Below are 17745 nucleotides of genomic sequence, written 5' to 3' on the forward strand. Positions count from 1 at the left end.
ATATGACTATTAAAGTCATTAGAGTTTCTTTTTTCTTGAAAAATATGAAAGGCTACAGCACAAAACTTCACTGGCATTATCCTGATCACACATGACCTTAGCAAGCTGGCTAAGTGGATAAAATTACTGGTGTTGCCAAAGGTTTATTGCCAAAGGTTTATTTTGTGGAGCACAACATTTTGAGGAGCTAAAATTTGTAATCCACTGAGAATGTAGCAATCCATTTTTCCCTCTGGTGTCACTGAGCTCTGTCTCAGTTGAAGTGCTGATAAAGGCTGTTCCTGCAGACTGTGCTGTTTGCTGTGCCAATCTGCAGGAATTCCCAACCAAGTCGTGATCACTCCGGCGGTATGTCTTACACTCACAGTTATTTATGGGCATTTCAACACAGAAATCAGTTTTTGTCTTGCTGGAAATGGCGGCAAGAGCAAAGCAGTTTGTTTTGTTGAGAGCTCTGACTTAAAGTGAGTGGAAATAATCACATTTTAGTCTAGATGCTATTAATTAAGTGCTGGGGTTGGTTCTCTCCCACTGGAATTGACTTCTCTATAATTGATCTGTCCCTCAAGGTTGCCAAACAGAGAGCCACAAAACTTCCTGATTTACGACCTAATTACGCTAAAAGGCTCACGTCTCAAGATTTCAAGCCAGTATCCTCATTTTTGCCCTTCAGATCTGGGTCATCTAAATCATCATAATGTGTTAACAGTGCAAATTGTTTGGAGCTTGCCACAAATCCCAAACAATAAGAAAGTGTACATGGTCGCGGGCAAAGTATTGAACATATTTCAAACTTGCATCACCCAGACGCACCTGTGCACAATTATAAGTGACAAAAGACTAGTTGGCAAATACGATTTGAGCCAGATTTGATGTTGTCTGCATCAGCCACTGCTTGGTTTGTGTGTGGGGAGCTCATTACTGTGCCAGAGGCTTAATTATTCCCTGGACGTTTGCCCTTAGCCCCTGTAGGGTGGGCCTCATGCCAGCCATGCTATGTCTTGTTTTTGTGGAGGTATGTATTGACCCTCAGCCACAGTCCAGAGCTCAGCACTGGCCCACATTGAAAACATCAAGACATCATACAGCTGTATGGTTTTCTGTGTGTGTGTGTGTGTGTGTGTGTGTGTGTGTGTGTGTGCGCACGCATGTGTGCACGCACTACATGTATATTGGACATCCATATTGGACTACATTATTTCGGACATGATCAAGAGCTTTATGAGACTGCAGACAGCTTGGATGAATTTATTAATTTGCAGACGCCATGAAATGTGTACTTCACTTTGTCCGTTTTCCTGTGAAGACCAGTGTTTGATTTATTATTATGACTGATGCTGAAAAAATTAGTCGATTTAATGGATCAACAGAAAATTTATTACCAACTATTTTGATAATCTTTTAAGCTTTTAAGTCATTTACTTACAAAAATACCAAACATTTACTGGTTCCAGCTTCACAAATGTGAGGATTTGTCACTGTTCTCTATTTTACATGCACTTTGTATGCACATTGAATGTCTTTTCAGTTTCACACTACTGGTCAAACAAGGGATTTGAAGATGTCACATTGTGCACTGGGAACTTGTGATGGGCATTTTTCACAATTTTGTGACACAAAAGACATCAAAAATCAAAATGGTCAGATGAAGAGATCATGAATATAATCATTACTCTGGTAAGAATAAATCTATACTCTTACATGTTAACACAGGAGCAACCTACACATGTGTGCTGATGTGCTTGCATGTTACTGCCCTTACCTTTTCCTCTGCATTAAGCCCTTTGAGAATGTGAGATGGTGACCTTTGACTTTTTCTCAGGGGTGAGCTGGAGGTGGTTCTCACTAGCATGTTGGCCATGGGAAGGGATAGATACAAATAGATAAAAAATTATGTTTTGCAGAAAATGTCACACCACCTACTGGCCATTTTGAAGTTTTATGGATGGGATTTAACTGTATAATCATATGGTACCTAATGCAAAGAGAGAGGTGTATGTAAAAAGAGACACAAACAAGAAACAGACTAGGTAGGAGAAAGGTGCAGAGTGTGTGGTATTACTCATACTCTGGCTGGCTGCATCTGTGTGTGGTGGCGTGGGGGTGTTCCCCTGTCAAAAATGACTGAATGTAAATTTTGTGACATTTATCCTCCTTGCTACGACTGAGCCATTAAGCAGCTCATAATAACTTTGTGTGTGTTCCTTATATCCCTCACTCCATCTCTAACCCACCCCACCCCCTCTTTGCACCAGGTTCAACATGCCTCATGATGACAATCCAAAGTGTCGGGAGGCAGGCATGAAGCACCAGTATCATGTCATGGCTCCCACGCTCAACTATGACACCAATCCCTGGTCGTGGTCCAAGTGCAGCCGCAAGTACATCACAGAGTTTCTAGAGTAGGTACCAGCTCTCCTTTCCAGTTTTAAACAGATTTATTATCACAACAAATCTCAAGAAAGAGACAATTATGCAATTTTTTTCCCCAATCTGATATTATCACATCCACATTTTAAGTGTGCCATTAACTTTTACTTGTTGTGACGTGGCCAGCTAAACAAACTGCTTCTACGTCTCTCACAGTGCTCTGTAGACAGGTCGGAGCAATGTAAACTGTGCGGAATTGTTATTGCCTGGTGTTGAAAGAGTATTTCCTGTTTGAATCTGGGGGTCTTCCTCGGCTGACCTGAGCAATGGATATTCTGCAACCCCTAAGCTGTCTCTCCACTCAGTCAGTCCTGCTCTCAAGATGCTGTGCAAACAGTAATCTTGTCACTAGCCTGCTTTCCACGCCAAAACCTGTAACGTGGGGCAACGGCTCATTCGGCAACTCCTACCCGCACCGTGGTCCCTGATCCTGGTGAAAGGCTTCCCTTTAAGATGGGAAATGTCAGTTATAATTAGATCTTCCCTGGACATGACCCTTTAATCCTTGCCTCCTTTCCTCTGTTAATTGTAGAGGTCTTCACAAAGGACGGCCTTGTTGACCAGATGCATCTCGAGAGCTCAGTGTTAAGCGACGCCTTGTATGGAGTTTTAAGGTTGTGCCTCACATAGTTTCCAGCCAGCGATGACCACAACATGGAGTGATCGGAACGTCCAGCTAAAGATGAGGAGAATCTCCATGAATCTCTTTATTATTTGTCCTTTTGTGTTGGTTTTCTGTGAGTGCACAAAAACCATGGGGAGTTTGATGCATTTGGAGAAACTTTCGTTAACCATATGGTATATATAACAAACAACGCAGGTATGAAGAGAGTAAAGCAGCATTTCAGTGTGGGAGCCGCAGCGGTGGGAAAGGTCCTTGAGAATGAAGTCCAAGTGCTTTTGAAATTCGTCTCCAGCCAACAATGAGGAGCATTGATTCAATCTAGCACTTCTACAGTACCTCTTCTACTCACTCGGCTGATCTGGTCAAGTACGTCAGTGTTTTGACTGCCCGTTCTCCCTGAAGAGCAAATTCAATCTGCACCACTCTCGTACCAGTTTAAAAAACGAAAGGCCGCGCCACCTCTCAAACATCGCTCTTCAAAAGGAAAATGATTCCCCTCCTTCTCCCCCTTATCTCACTGCTGCGGTAATAATGTGCACTGAACTCCTGCACCTGAAAGCTGATGAAAAGCGCCCTGCTGTTGGGCAGTGTTATTATGTGTCAGCCGCTACATAAAGCAACCATTCATTCCTTTTCTGGCACTGTGCCGTTTGATTTAAGCCTCAAAATCCAAATATAAAAGTAAAATGCTAATTTTTAACGGTTGCCACCCCCTAATTGTTGCGTTCACTGGGTGTTTAAACCACATTGTCGTTATTAGTGGGTAAGCCCTATCATTTACATTTATACACCTCAAAAATTTGCCTAACCCCTCAAACAGCAACCCCTCCCGTGTGAAATCATTTACTTTAGTACTTTTTAGTACTGTCATTTTCTTAATAAAATCAAGATGGATATTTATGTTCCGTATGTTGCTCTAAATTCAAGTAAACCTCTGTCATTATCTTGTTCTATATCTCCATATACAATAATCGGTACATGCTTTCAAAGACAAAACTCTGACATGACAGAAATGCTGCAGTTTACTTGGCACTGTTTGATCAAACGTTGTACAGTGATGCTCTGTGTTGTTCAACCCTCTACAAAGACCATCAATCTGACATATGAGTAGACTATTTGCTGAGGGACACCCAGTATGGTGAACATGGAAACTATTATTGTTTAGTCTCTTATGACAAGCACACAACAGTCAGCTAAGTCATCAGTTGTTGCAGTTGTAGAATCCCCTCTGGTGCCAGAGGAGGAATTGTCTCACTGTCTCAAATCCACACTGCTGATATTCTTTAAAAAATGTAAAAAAAAGTAGGCGTTGCATTTAAAAAACGACCACACTGACCCCTGTACCCTCTGTCTGTCTGTCTTGGTCTTAAATAATAATCATCTGATTAGACAGATGACCAACTGCTGAAAGATGCTGTAATATGGGACTGTTTGTATGATTCCTTGACAGGCTGCTCTATAGTTTTCACTCACAGTGTGTTCCACTGCTCCTTATGCAATCATTCCCCTGCCAACCAGCGCTGTTTGCTGCATTTTCTGACATTATGGAAATGAAAGGGGAAAGAAACAAAGTGACGGTAACTCAGGATAATCCTGTGTTATTATTGGCCTGTCACATCAGCTGGTGCTGTATGGAGCAGGTGTTTAAGCAGCTCAATTCCGGATTAAATTTGTCAGTGCGATGCAGACATGTTGTGTAATTACACATCTGTACATGTCTCGTCCGCCGGTTTCCTTTTTCAAAAGTAAACAAAAAAAAGAAGAGATCCTTTGAGGCTTGGCTTACTCTGCTAACATGTTTGACTTGTGCTTTTTCATAACCGTAAAGACTGATTTTATATGCAGGCTGTTGGTGCATACATTCAGTCCAGCTGGGCTTTTGTTGTCTCTGTTACCGTATCATGGCTCAGGGTGTGGCTGATATACAGCACAATCTGTCATTTTACTTTAATGCCGGTGTTGGCATTGATTTATGTAACTTAATCGTGGTGCTTTATGATTCAAAATTCTCTTGTTTTCAACAGCACATTGCAATACACCTCAGATAAAAATGTGGTCAGGATGCAGATCCTTTTCAGGCCTGTATCAGAATGCTGTTTTATTCAGTCTGTGGCGCCTGACTCCAGTTTCATAATGACAGCATTTACTAACAGGCCATTGAGTGGAAGTGGTATCAGTCTCTTCGTTAGGTAACTTTACAGACCACCCACAGGGGAAAACACATCTAAGGATGATCACAGACAATGACATAGTAATGTTTACTTTACTTTTATGAAATATGATGATACATGTTGATGCATGTTGGTCAGAAAATACTGGACTATCCTGAAAGTGTTCATAACATAAAGGTTTGTCTTGAGCATATGTCTGGTTGTGTACGCACTTGTATGGGTTTGTTCTTTTCTTTGCATTTACAGTACACACATTCTTACTCTATTTTTTTTCTCTTTTTGTTTTTTAAGCACTGGCTATGGGGAGTGCCTTCTTGATGAGCCTGTAGGCAGGACATATGAGCTGCCCACCCTCCTCCCTGGTCAAATCTACAATGCCAACCGGCAGTGTGAACTGATGTTTGGACCCGGTTCCCAAATTTGCCCATACATGGTAAATTAGCTTGATATCAAAGCAAGCAAGCCAAACTGCACTGAAAAAGTGAAGAAATAAGACTTCAGGTGGAAACCTTAAACGTTTTAAGCAGATCAGATATTCATATAGGCCAACAGATATGAAACTGTAGTCAGTTAATTATGTGTAGTCATTCTGATTCTTTTGTTTTTATTTACAGTGGAATACATTTAATCTGTCACTTCCGATGCAGAATATATAACGTGCATTTTACCAAAATATAAAGCCCCATTTCTGAATGCTCATCCACCAAGTAAAATCTGATGCTGTGCCGCTTAAAATGCATCTTGCACATATCACACACTCATCCTCCCAAAAGAAGTAAGGAGATATGGGAGGAAATAGCTGTTAGATTGTGCTTCAGCTCTACAAGTTAAAATGTCATTAAATAAATTAAACATTTCTAGTCATAAGTGTATTTTGCATGTGTCTGAAAATTATCTATAATGTTCTCACATTCAGCTGTTTTATTGAGCCAAAATGATTAATTGCTAGTGCTCAATTTTTTCTGCCACAGAAACAGTGCAAGAGGCTGTGGTGTACAAGTGCAGAGGGGGACCATAAAGGATGTCGCACACAGCACATGCCACTGGCTGATGGGACTGACTGTGGACATGGAATGGTAAGTCAGTCCACGTGTGGATCTGTGTTGCTTTATGAAAAGAACATCAGAGTTGGCTTCTCTTTAATAAAAATGCATATACTTTTTAAGTTACTCACAGATGTTTTAGTAAGTAGTGTTACACTTTTTGAGCTACAGTCATAGGCTACAGTTCATGTTCAAGGCCTGTCGATTTAGGGTGTATATGTGTAGGTCGCAATACAGCCGTAGTCAAGTTGTTGGAATCAGTATTGTAGCGCTGTGTAACAACACCTATGATGAATGAGGATGTGAATTTTATTGAATGATATACAGTTGATTCCTTTTGCGAGGTGAAAAGTGCAACAGAAAGAGACAAACCTTCTGTATATTATATTATGTTTAGGTCAGTCACTGTATTGTTAGTTAATCAGTCACTTTATTGTACAACGTACAGAATTCCTTAACTCTACTGTCTCCTGAAATCATACCAAAATGTTTTCTTCACTGCGTGTGGTGGGATAAAATGCATCTGTATCTCACAAGAAATGCCTTATCCTCTTTTTATGGGGTAGTTTGCCAATGCATTGTTGTTAAAGCTGGCCTCATTGCATTTTAGACAAAATACATTACTGACACCAAGCCAAAACTCCCATGCAGTGCCGCTTTCAATCCTGAATCATTTCCCTTCTAGTTCACTTCCTCTACCAAGGAAAAGGAATAATTTATCATCCATTACTGTCCTGCCTGCTTTCTGGTTACACAAACCCATGTAAATGTGGTCAGGTGATGGCCCTAGTAGAAACTTGAAGCTTTACCCTCAGTGTTGTTACGGGGCCCCAACCCCCATTAGCCTTCATGTTCTCCTCACTCTGGGATGCTATGCTAATTAGGGCTGAGACGGCGGGTCAGTCACTGAGGATACATGGAAAGGAGGGCTGCAGGGGAGGGGGGCAGAAAGAGAAAGAAAGAATAAGGAAAGAAAAGAGACAGAGTGGGGCGAAAAAGAGGGAGAGAGAGTCTTGAGAGGGAAAGGTGAAGACGTGGGCCCTTTGAAAGAGGATGCTGCCCGCCGTTCACAGTTGAGTCACCTTGTTGTGAACCCATGACCCTAAAACCTCTTTAAAAGGCGGGTGAGTGGGTCAGTGGTCAGGCCGTAACAGAGCCCAGGCTGAGGCCAGCCAGTGTTTTCACAAAAGATCTCACATCAGTGATTCTGCAGACCAGGAGGCGGGAGGAGAACAGGGAAAGAGAGTGAGGAGGAGGTGAGGGGGGGATGAGGATGTGGTCGGCTGGTGTTTAGCATTCGTAACACGCATGTGAGGGAGAAAGAGAGGGAGAGAGAGAAGGAGGGTTCTCTTCACTCCTTAACCTTCTGCCCTCCAGGAGTCTTTTGCAGTGTGGGCCCATGTAAGTCTCATATCCCTTATATCCTTTCATTTGGCACCATCTCCCTCTTTGCCATGTTAGGTCGTGGATCAGCCCTGTCTAGTGAGGAGAGGTTAACAGGGAATAGCTAACATCTTAATCCAACTACAACAACCGGACTAAACAGTAATGGTCCTGGGATAGCAACTCCCATACTGCTCTCAGCCTGTATGTGGGAGAAACAGTTGAGGACTCATGGTGTTAATCAAGTGGTTTGCTTTAATAAGCTACAAACCCTAAACCCAATTTGAGCTGACTTAGCTAGATAACAATAGATGTCTGGTCTTCATTGAAACCCTATAAATGTGGCAATTTGCAGGTCCAAGATGCCTAGATATCAGGGTTAAAACCAGGTTAAATTAGTTTGAAAGGTGAACTTTTTTGAGACATGTAAGTTACATATAATCATTTGTAGTTAAGACCTACTTCACACTGAAATATAGTCAGATAAACGCTGCTAGCTGCTTTTGGTCACTGCATGTTGAGATGAAAAGTTAAGACAAATTCATCCTGAGGGGAACACGAATGTCTGTACCATATTTTATGGAAATCCATCCAACAGTTGTCGAAAGATTTCACTAAAGAACCAAAGATCTTTATCTCATGGTGGTGCTTGATGAAAGATGAGGGGATCACCAAAGCCACTAGGATACATCCTCTGGGGACAATCAATGTCTGTACAAAAAATTTCATGTCGGTCCATCCAATAGTTGTTGAGATATTTCAGTTTTAACCAAAGTGGTGGACCAACTGACAGACCAACAGTGTCATTTGAGTTTGAGTAGAGGCACCACCTTTGTTTGTAGTGCAGAGGGCCCAGTTTCATCTTCATGCAGGGTGCTTTTTGAAGTAGCGTGAGTTGAAAGGGGGGAGGGCTGTACCAACACTCACCTGCCCACACAAGAGCTCTTTTATGTGGTATTTTGGAATGTGTGTTTGTGTGTGCACGAGTATGTTTGTGTTCATCCTTAGGCCAGCCTCAAAAGTCTGATAAGCTGCTAACCCAGGTGATTCTTTATGATTCTCTTGCGTCAGTATTGTATTGTTCTATCTTTGTATCTCTTTTTGCCTCTCTTGCATCCGTCCACTGCGTGTCTCTCTTTTCCTAGATATCCTTAATGTACGCCATTTATCACACCTTCTCATCTCTTCCCCAGACTCATTTCTCATTCTTTCTACAAAGAAGTCATGAGGATCAGGTCTAAAGCTTTACAGGGTCTTAGGTCGAGCTGGGAGGTGGGGGAGGACTAGAGGATTACAGCTATGGCCTCAATGGGGGTAGACTATCAGCAGGCATTGTCTTAGCAACCATAGCTCCCCTTTGAACATCTCTTTTGTAGCATCATTAGACCAAATCCTGCTGTCATTCTATACGATTACACAGGAAATGTCATCTCTCGTGAAAACTAGATTTTCTGAGTGGCTAGCTGTCACTGCTTGTGCCTGTGTTGTCTGGGGAGAGTTTTTGTTCTATCAGGTTACGAAACAGAGTAGTGACCGCATCGGGTAATTCAGGTCAATGCCCAAAAAGTGGGAGGCACGTAAATACAGGGTAAAAAAAAACGTTTGTTTGTATACAGCTTAGTTGAAATAGGGCAGTGGGCGCTACAGGGTTCATGGGTAGTTTTCTCCCCCTCTGTTCCCTTCTCCTCTGACTTTCTCTGTTTCTTCTCTTCTGTCTCTTTCCCTTCCCTCCTCCCTTGCTCCCTCTCTGTTATAACGGGCCCTCTTACAGGGCACCGGAGTGAGTAATGTGGTCACATGACCTCTTGGCGGCGCGTCTGTCATCTGGCTCAGTGGGCCATGCACTAACGAGGGCATCCCATCACTTGTTGTCTATAAATACTGCCACCACCCTCCCTCTTCTCCATCCACTAGTCTCTTGCTCTTTCTCCCTTTTCGGCCCCTCTCACGCAAAAGGATCCTGCCTGTGTGTCTGTTTGTGTATGAGTTTTGATTATGTGTGTGCATATATGCATGTGTGTTGTATTTATAGAATGATCTACATTTAATGTAAGTGTAAGCGTGTGTGTGTGTGTGTGTGTGTGTGTGTGTGTGTGTGTGTGTAGATTAGGGGCCAGCCAGCATGGTCAATAAGCGACTATCAAGCCACAGCCAGGGGCCGCTTGGTCCTGTATGCACATCACCACCGTTTGAAGATGCCTGCGCTGCCTCTCACCATGTCGTCGCTCAGTGGGTGGCAGAGGGAAAAAAAAGTGGTGACGGAGCTTGAATAAACTGTGGCGTTTTGTTGCTAAACTTCGTATTGTTCTCGTGTTTTTCTCATTTTATTGTCGACTGAAAGCTCCAAATTTTGGGGGGTTGAATTTCTTGCAAAATGAACAAAATACTTCAGTGTTTTTGAGTTCATTCAATACAATGACTACTTGCTGAGCTTTTCTTGAAGTTAGTGTAAAACCCAAAATGCTTTCCCAGCTACTCTTAATAGGGGCTTAATTGAGTGGTTAGTGTAAGTGAATAAATGGGAAGTTGTTTTTGATTTCCAGAACATTCCTCAGAAAAGAATGACGACCTGCTCTGGTTTCAGCCAATTAGACTGAGATAGTGAGGTCCTGAAAAGTGAAGCCAGGGCAGAATGGAGCCTGTTGGCGGAGGCGGTGAGTGTTGGCTGGAGCTTCCTGGCAGTCTGACAGACTTGTCGTACGATGCACGGACACAGGGTGGGTGGGTGTGTGTGTGTGTGTGTGTGTGTGCCTGTGCTTGTACTGGAGCTTGGGATTGTGAGACTGGTATCAGTGTCACTCTCAGCTAATCTCTGGATATTGCAGGATGTTGCCACTTTGATTTGCCATCAACACAGACATATCTGTGGATTTGGACTAACAGGGGGATTGTTGTTTTAGCATTCATGAAGTTTGCTGATGGAATTATTGTGTCCGGTAGCCAGTGAGTGGAGCTTTCATTGCTGGCTGTGTAGAAGGAAGAAGATGTACTGTATTTGCATGATTATAGTGTGGTGTGTTAAATGTGGCAAAAATGAATGCCCTAATACATAGTTATTAAAATCAGATGACTGTGTGAAGTGATATATTCATCGTAAATTGGCAAAAGTTGTAAATAATGACAAAATGACAGGAAGTCCACAAGAAGCTAAATAAAGAAAACTTCTGACATTACCAAATCTAGCCATGGGTACAAATAAAGTAACCTGAACCTACCTTATAAAGTTGTTAGCAAATAATTGCTTATTTACACATCTAGCAGCCGTAGAGCAAGATTAGCATTTATTTTGAATCTGACACTTGACAAATGTAACCCCAGTATTTCTAAGCTTATAGCGCTATTGTTCGGGTTTTAGGGACCACAGGTTTACTGTTTTTATTCACTCTCATTGCAAAGCCTACTATGTACTACCAGCCCAGCATAAACATGGTTAGCGATTAGCAGGTGAACATAGGTGAACATTTAGCAGAGCTAAAAGGAGAGTGAATATTAGACATACATTCATCAGGTGGAGATATACAAAACCCCAAATAAATGCCAATGTTGCTGTGTGTCTGCTTGTTGTGTAAAAAAGCCACGCTAACATGTCTTCATATCAACTTTATACGGTGACCTACTGTATGTCAAAGTGCTGTTTACAGGTTATTGTGCTGCCCCCAAGTGAACCAAAAAATCAATGCTGGTTTAAAAACAAAACAAATGAGCCAAAAGAGGCTAAAATCTCTAGAGAGCTGTTGAGTTGGATGATAACTCTGTGGGTTTATCACTACTAAGGGACACTTTTCACATTACACACAATCTTTTAGTCCATTGTTTTTACAAAACATATTGATTAAGGCAGGTTTTAGAAGACGTATGTCTTATCATCATCTCTGTACAACTGCTAAGTGAGAAAGACCAACAGTAAAAGTGCATGTGCAATGAACAGCTGATAGGGCCAAACTACTTATTCACTTTAATGACAACCTTTACACTTCTTGGAAAGATGTGCAGGAAGGAGGGATCACAGAGAGTGGACAAACAGTATAGGAAACAGGTTGGTTGGGTTTAGTTGCATCTTGCTGTCTCTCTTGCTGTCTCTTGTTGCCCTTCCCCTGCTTCTCGTTATTTCTCTTCCTCCTGTCCTGTTTTTATGCCCTTTCAACACAAAGGAAAGAGGAAATATGGAACTAACAGGGTAAAAATGTAAAGTAAATCCAGTCTATAATAACAACTGTCATTTTATTTATTTACAGTCCTCTGCCACCCAAAGAGAGCTCACTAATGTATAGCTTCATTGTCTCTCTGACGGCTCTCATCTCAAAGTCAAATTATTAGACATGTAATATTGAATGATGCCTTATTGAAAATAAACAGCAGTGGTCTGTGCCATTTTGACCAGTGACTCTAGATGTTTATTTGTTTTCGGATTGCAGTCTGTCTTAATTCATTGCATTGGAAAGGACTGAGGGCTCATAAGAGACAAAGACACAAACCCTCAACAGGCCAAGGCCAAAGTGAACTCTGAGCCAAGTGTGAGACATGTAAAAGACACCCCAACATGAAAGATGTGCCTTTTGGAAATGGCCGCGTTAAAATGAAAGAGCTGAGGGCTTTTTAAATCTCTGCCTTCTCATTCCTGCAGTGATGTATGGCTTGGGTTCAGAAATGAGGTGCTCTCTGCAGTTTCCTGGCAATTACAGGGCGCTAACTTCCAAACCAGCCAGCTGAGGAGCTCAGAGCAGATGCCTTAGATACTATTCCCACTGTGAGGTTATCATGCTGTTGGTGACTCTCTGTGGCTGTGTGGCTGAGTTGGTTAAACTTTTTTTTGTTTTTGGTGTGTTATTTGGGAGCATAGATGTAAAGGTATTGTGTGTGTCTCCCTGTGTATACATTATTGGCAAAATGCATGGATGTGATATATGTGTATGAGTTGGTGAGTCAGCGTGTGTCTTTGTGAAATTCCTAATTTGAAACACATGTTAGTCACAGCTGGACAGGTTTCTCAGTTTCTCTCACAAGACCTTCAAATGTCTCACCACATTCCCAATTGTGGGCAAATTTTGAAATACTTTCTAGGAAAGGGTCTGCCAGTGTCCTTAATGCTTGTTGAGCTTTGCCAAGCACTGCCTTTCACCTATGCGTTTTCCAAGGGTGTGTGTTTGTGCACTTCGGAAAGAGAGGCTAATTAGAATTGAGCGTGGCCCCCAGATGCCTCCAGACTCTGAGCAATCACTCTCACCACATATGTGCGCACGCACACACACAGACACAGTCGTGTGCATGCTTGCATTTGCAGACGTATACACACATACATCATCTCGCACAGATGTATTTTCCCTTCCACTACCCCCTTTCCGTCTTTCTTCTTTTTACCCACATCACCTTTTCAAGCCAAACAAAACGGTTGTAAACACACAGTGGGGGGAGTGGAATGCCTCAGAGGCTTACACAAGCTTTGGTCCTCCTGACAGACAGTCCGCCTTGTATTTGACAGTTCCTTGGGTCCTGCTGCCTGGTTGCACTGTGGTGATCCCTGCATTGCCCTTGCAGTTTCTCATAAGGGGATAAGGGGGATGGGTGTTTGTGGAGAGGAGGTATAGAGGGGATGCTCACGTCCGGGTTAGGGGTCTCTAAGCCTAGGTGGGGGAAGGGGATGTGAGGGAAGGGAAACTATTTGTTGTGACAAAGGAAAACTCTTAAAAAAATATCTTTGACAATTCTATGAACTCCAATTGTTTAGCTCTTGTTATTCTTAAAGACGTTGCTCAACCAACAAATACCAGCACCTGTTTGCCTTTTTGTAGTGTGGAAACCAATTCCACTCGTGGATGTTTTATCACATTCCTTTCAGTGCATTTTATTTTAATTGTTCTCTAAATCTGTTGTTTGTGCTCCAACAACATTATCAGTGCCTTCAGTTTACATTACAGTGGAGTCAGACAGGAAGAAGGCCCTGGTCATTACTCAAATCAGGTCTGGATTATGGAAATGTTTGTGGCTTGTTTAGTCCATACCCTGCAGCTGTTAACACCTGTATGTCATTGTGCACAGACTTTACACTCCATCATTAAACCCGCAAGTGCGTAAAACACACATGCAAACTAGGCCAGGAGAGTAGAGGCAGCTGTGCCAAATTCTCTGTATGTTTACATGTGTTTGTATGTATGACTTTTCACTTTTGTAGGTGTTCCCCTAAGGTGAATTTTAAAGCAGAAACTGGCCAGAATAGCCGGTATCCAGGGGATGACTTTTTGATTGATATCCTCCCTGGTTTATAAGCGTGATTATGAAAATCCACTGAAGCGGATCTCACATGGTTCTATTCTCACTTTTTAAAAGTATTCAGAACAGGCGGTCTTAGTTTATTATCAGGAGTAGGGGATTGAATGTCTTTTAGTGGAATGGGCATGTGGCCAGTTGAAATGATAGTAGTTGCATTTCTAATCTGGAAATAGCTAGCAATGGAAGTAACAACTTGTGCATCAACCTCACAGACCAAACAGTGAAAAGTAACAAACTTAAGTGTCTGCAAAGAGCATCCTTCTTTTCACGTTACAGGTTAAAAGCTGTGTACCCGAGTAGTTAAACAGCTAAACAAGAGAAGAGAGTTTCTGATGTCAAGCCAGTAATGAACTTTGTTCCTCTTGTTATCACAACTCTAGAGTTTCCTTATCATGGTGCCACTGCTCCCCGTGCTTGTGTGCCTGGACGGCAGGCTACGTACCCAGACAGACGCCGTCTTGTCCTGCATTCTTTCAGTGAACAGGACCCTTCGATATCTTAGTCACTGAGAAGGGGATTTGGTTGCATACAAAGGGGAATAGGCCTGCCGTGCTATGCTTATGAAAGCAATGTTAGCACTTCTTGGCAAAGGTTGGTTAGTGGGCACATACTGATACCAGGCGCCTTATTTTCCACGTCAAAGTGGATCTACTGTATGAAAGATCTGTATTATGTAATGTATTGTGTGTGTGTGTGTGTGTGTGTGTGTATTTATATATATATATATATATATATATATATATATATATATATATGTATGTATATAGTTATCTATTTACAACCCAAGCTAAAAATGATAAACAATTATACTTTTTTTACTGCATTTTCTCCATTGTCTGTGCCATTGCCAATGGTTTTCCTTTCACTGTGTTTTTGTAGCTAAATTAATGTTGTGTTTAATAATGCCATTTCTATTGATGAGTTGCATCCGACAGTCAGAAATGTACCCTTTATGGAAAACAGGAAGACCAAAACTGTGATGTTGTGCAAAGCGGCTGTGAAACAGTAATTTTTTAATGTTGCGAGTCTCGAACTGCCATTGTTTGCATTAAATGGTCTATCTTTGTGATAAGGACAGAGCACGAACTGAACTGTTATACATATATATTTTATTGTTTATAAATTACCTTTTTTACCTATGTATTTTAATCTATGTGAAGTGTCTTTTAGTACCGCAGTGTTTCCTCTATATGCATTCAGCAGCGGCGGAATCACGACCGCCACTACTAAAATTTCCCAGGATCATTAAACTATGCGCTACAAATGTTTTCCAATCGCCCGCACTCAATGCTCGGCTCGCTTCCTCTCCTCGTTCTATGCAGAACATACGTGACAGATGGTTTTATAAGAGCAGAATCGGGAGGTGCTAGCGAGTGTTTGATTGTCCGAGCGGCAGAAAGTGACGGTGAACGCGAGCGGAGGAAAATATTCTGGCAATAAATGTACGGTGTCTGCAACAGTGTGTTAGCTTCTCAAGACCAAGAAAAGTCTGTTGTTTTCCACTTGCTGGAAAAGTGAAGCCGGTTAGCGCTAACTTTGCTAACATCTCCCCTCCTCTTCAGACTGCGCAGCTGAGCAGGAAAGCTTCAACAGCAGCTACATAGCTGCTATGTAAACCTTAACATTAGCTTTATAGAAAGTAACTGGAAGCTGTATTTTATTACTGCCTACTGCAAATAAAATGCATCTTAGAAGGGAGGTTTCTCATGTTGCCTATTTTTTATAGTAATGTCTACAGATAAATGTCAGAAGCTGTAAAATGAAGACACAAAAGGCAAACATGAACTGTCGTATCTATAATGATTCTGAGGTCATATTAACAGTGTTTTCCTACCGTTAAGGCTTAGGGGTGATGCACAAAACATGCTGTGCCATCACTGTAAAATCACTGTGGAGCAACAGAACCAACCAAATTGCTTTCTCTAGATCTAAAGGTTGTAGTTCCTCCATTAGACTGATCTTTAGGTGTTGTTTCTTTATTATCTGTTCTAGCTTTTCCAACTATTTGTTCAGAGATATGGTGAAAATAATGTCCCAGTATGTTGTGAATTTACATATTTGTCATTGGAAAACATAAAATTTCTTGGGGGAGGACCCCCAAACCCCCCGACCATTACCGAAACATTCATCTAAAGCTCACATTAAACTGAGGAAATACTGCAGTTTTAAGCTATTCTAAGGTGCATCGCATGCTCATGGACACAAGAGCAACGTTGCTGAGACATGTTGTGTTGGGGTTTTATATTCAGACAAAAATTTTGCTTCACCTCCGCTGCTACAACTCCATCCTAGGGGAAACACTGTACCGTTATTATTATTATTATTATTGTGCATCAGGAACAGTTAGGCAGCCAGGTTTGGGTGACAGAAGCACTACAGTAACATAGCAGCTAGGACAAACTGACAAAGGAATAAAGGATCTGGACTGGTATACGTAGTGGTTGACACGAAAACGTGCATGTGGTGGACAGGTAGGGAATGGCCACAAAATGGAGTGAAAGTACAGAGTATCTGGTGGATGGATGGAAAATGACAATGTAGCTGGGCTTGGAGAATAGGGAATGTGGCTAGAGTGAGGGACTGGGAGACAGAGTGTGACAGCGAGTTCGATGCCATTGCCTTTAGTGAGGGTAAACAATAGCTGAATTACGATTTATTTTAAGAAATACCTTGTAAACGATGAAGATGGTAAAAAAGAATACTACTCCAAGCTCCAACACTACTGGTTCTGCAATGTGATGAGTTGCAGTCATTGTGTTTTAACAGGATCTATATGTGTGTTTGTGTCTATTCACACGCAGTACTGCAGACACGGGATGTGTGTAAACAAGGAGTTGGACCTGCAACCTGTTCACGGGGAGTGGGGACCCTGGGGGCCCTACAGTGTTTGCTCCAGGTCCTGTGGTGGAGGAACCCGGAGCACCAGCAGAGACTGCAACAAGCCTGAGTAAGAAATAATCTGACAGTTATGACAGTCAAAGCCATTACATACTATAAATATGTGTAAGACTGAACCAATAAGAAAAGTAGTTTAAAAGAGAGCAGTCATGCCTGAAAAAGAGTTGTATACAAGCTAAAGTGAGAAACAAACCTGCATGTCAGATTCAGTAGGTCTCAGCCTAATTTTAAGCAGTCCTGTTTCCTTTGTGTGGATTGAAATGTAAACTGCTTTATGTGTGTCACAAAGCACCAGTCAAATAAGTGTAGTGCTCCTTATCATCCGTCTTGACTTACTCTAGACCCAGAAATGGCGGGAAGTTCTGTGTGGGTCGCAGGATGAAGTTTCGCTCTTGCAACACTGAGCCATGCCCACGAGGATGGAGAGATTTCCGTGAAGAGCAGTGCTCTCAGTTTGATGGCAAGCACTTCAACATCAATGGTCTACCTCCCACCGTCCGCTGGATCCCCAAGTACAGTGGCAGTGAGTATGCCAATGTAATCCTAAAGCATGTAATTTAAATATCTTGTGGTAACTTCAGCTGCAACATCAAAGATGGATACTATTTACATCCAGCTATATAATGTAGTCTGAAGCCAGTGATACATACATTGCATAGCTTGGTGCATTTAACTTAAATACTGCATGTCTCCAGTTTTTGCCTGAACTCAGTTAGTCACTATGTGAATGATAACTTGGGCTTGTGTAAACTTCTCAAGCAAGTCCACATTGTGTGTAGGAGGGATGTGGAGGCCAAGACATGCAACTCTGTGATCTCTATGTGTCTACTGCATTTGTATCTAACGCACTGCATGATAAAAGCTGCCTGGCGTAAACCTTTCGTTGACACAAAGCAACAGCAGCATTATAGCACACAGCCCTTCCATA

General features: G+C 42.0%; 1 protein-coding gene across 4 annotated transcripts in view; it reads left to right on the forward strand.

Moving 5' to 3' along the window:
- The window catches only part of LOC123962509 (A disintegrin and metalloproteinase with thrombospondin motifs 20), an 88323-nt gene that overhangs the window by 24796 nt on the left and 45782 nt on the right, over nucleotides 1-17745 (forward strand). For all 4 annotated transcript variants that reach the window (XM_046038678.1, XM_046038677.1, XM_046038680.1 and 1 more), the window contains 5 exons: nucleotides 2256-2402; nucleotides 5518-5659; nucleotides 6198-6302; nucleotides 16721-16866; nucleotides 17159-17340. In XM_046038678.1, coding sequence (XP_045894634.1) covers nucleotides 2256-2402; nucleotides 5518-5659; nucleotides 6198-6302; nucleotides 16721-16866; nucleotides 17159-17340 — 722 coding nt within the window. The remainder of the gene's footprint in view (nucleotides 1-2255; nucleotides 2403-5517; nucleotides 5660-6197; nucleotides 6303-16720; nucleotides 16867-17158; nucleotides 17341-17745) is intronic.

Source organism: Micropterus dolomieu, linkage group LG22, assembly GCF_021292245.1.
Source record: "Micropterus dolomieu isolate WLL.071019.BEF.003 ecotype Adirondacks linkage group LG22, ASM2129224v1, whole genome shotgun sequence".
Classification (NCBI taxonomy): domain Eukaryota; kingdom Metazoa; phylum Chordata; class Actinopteri; order Centrarchiformes; family Centrarchidae; genus Micropterus; species Micropterus dolomieu.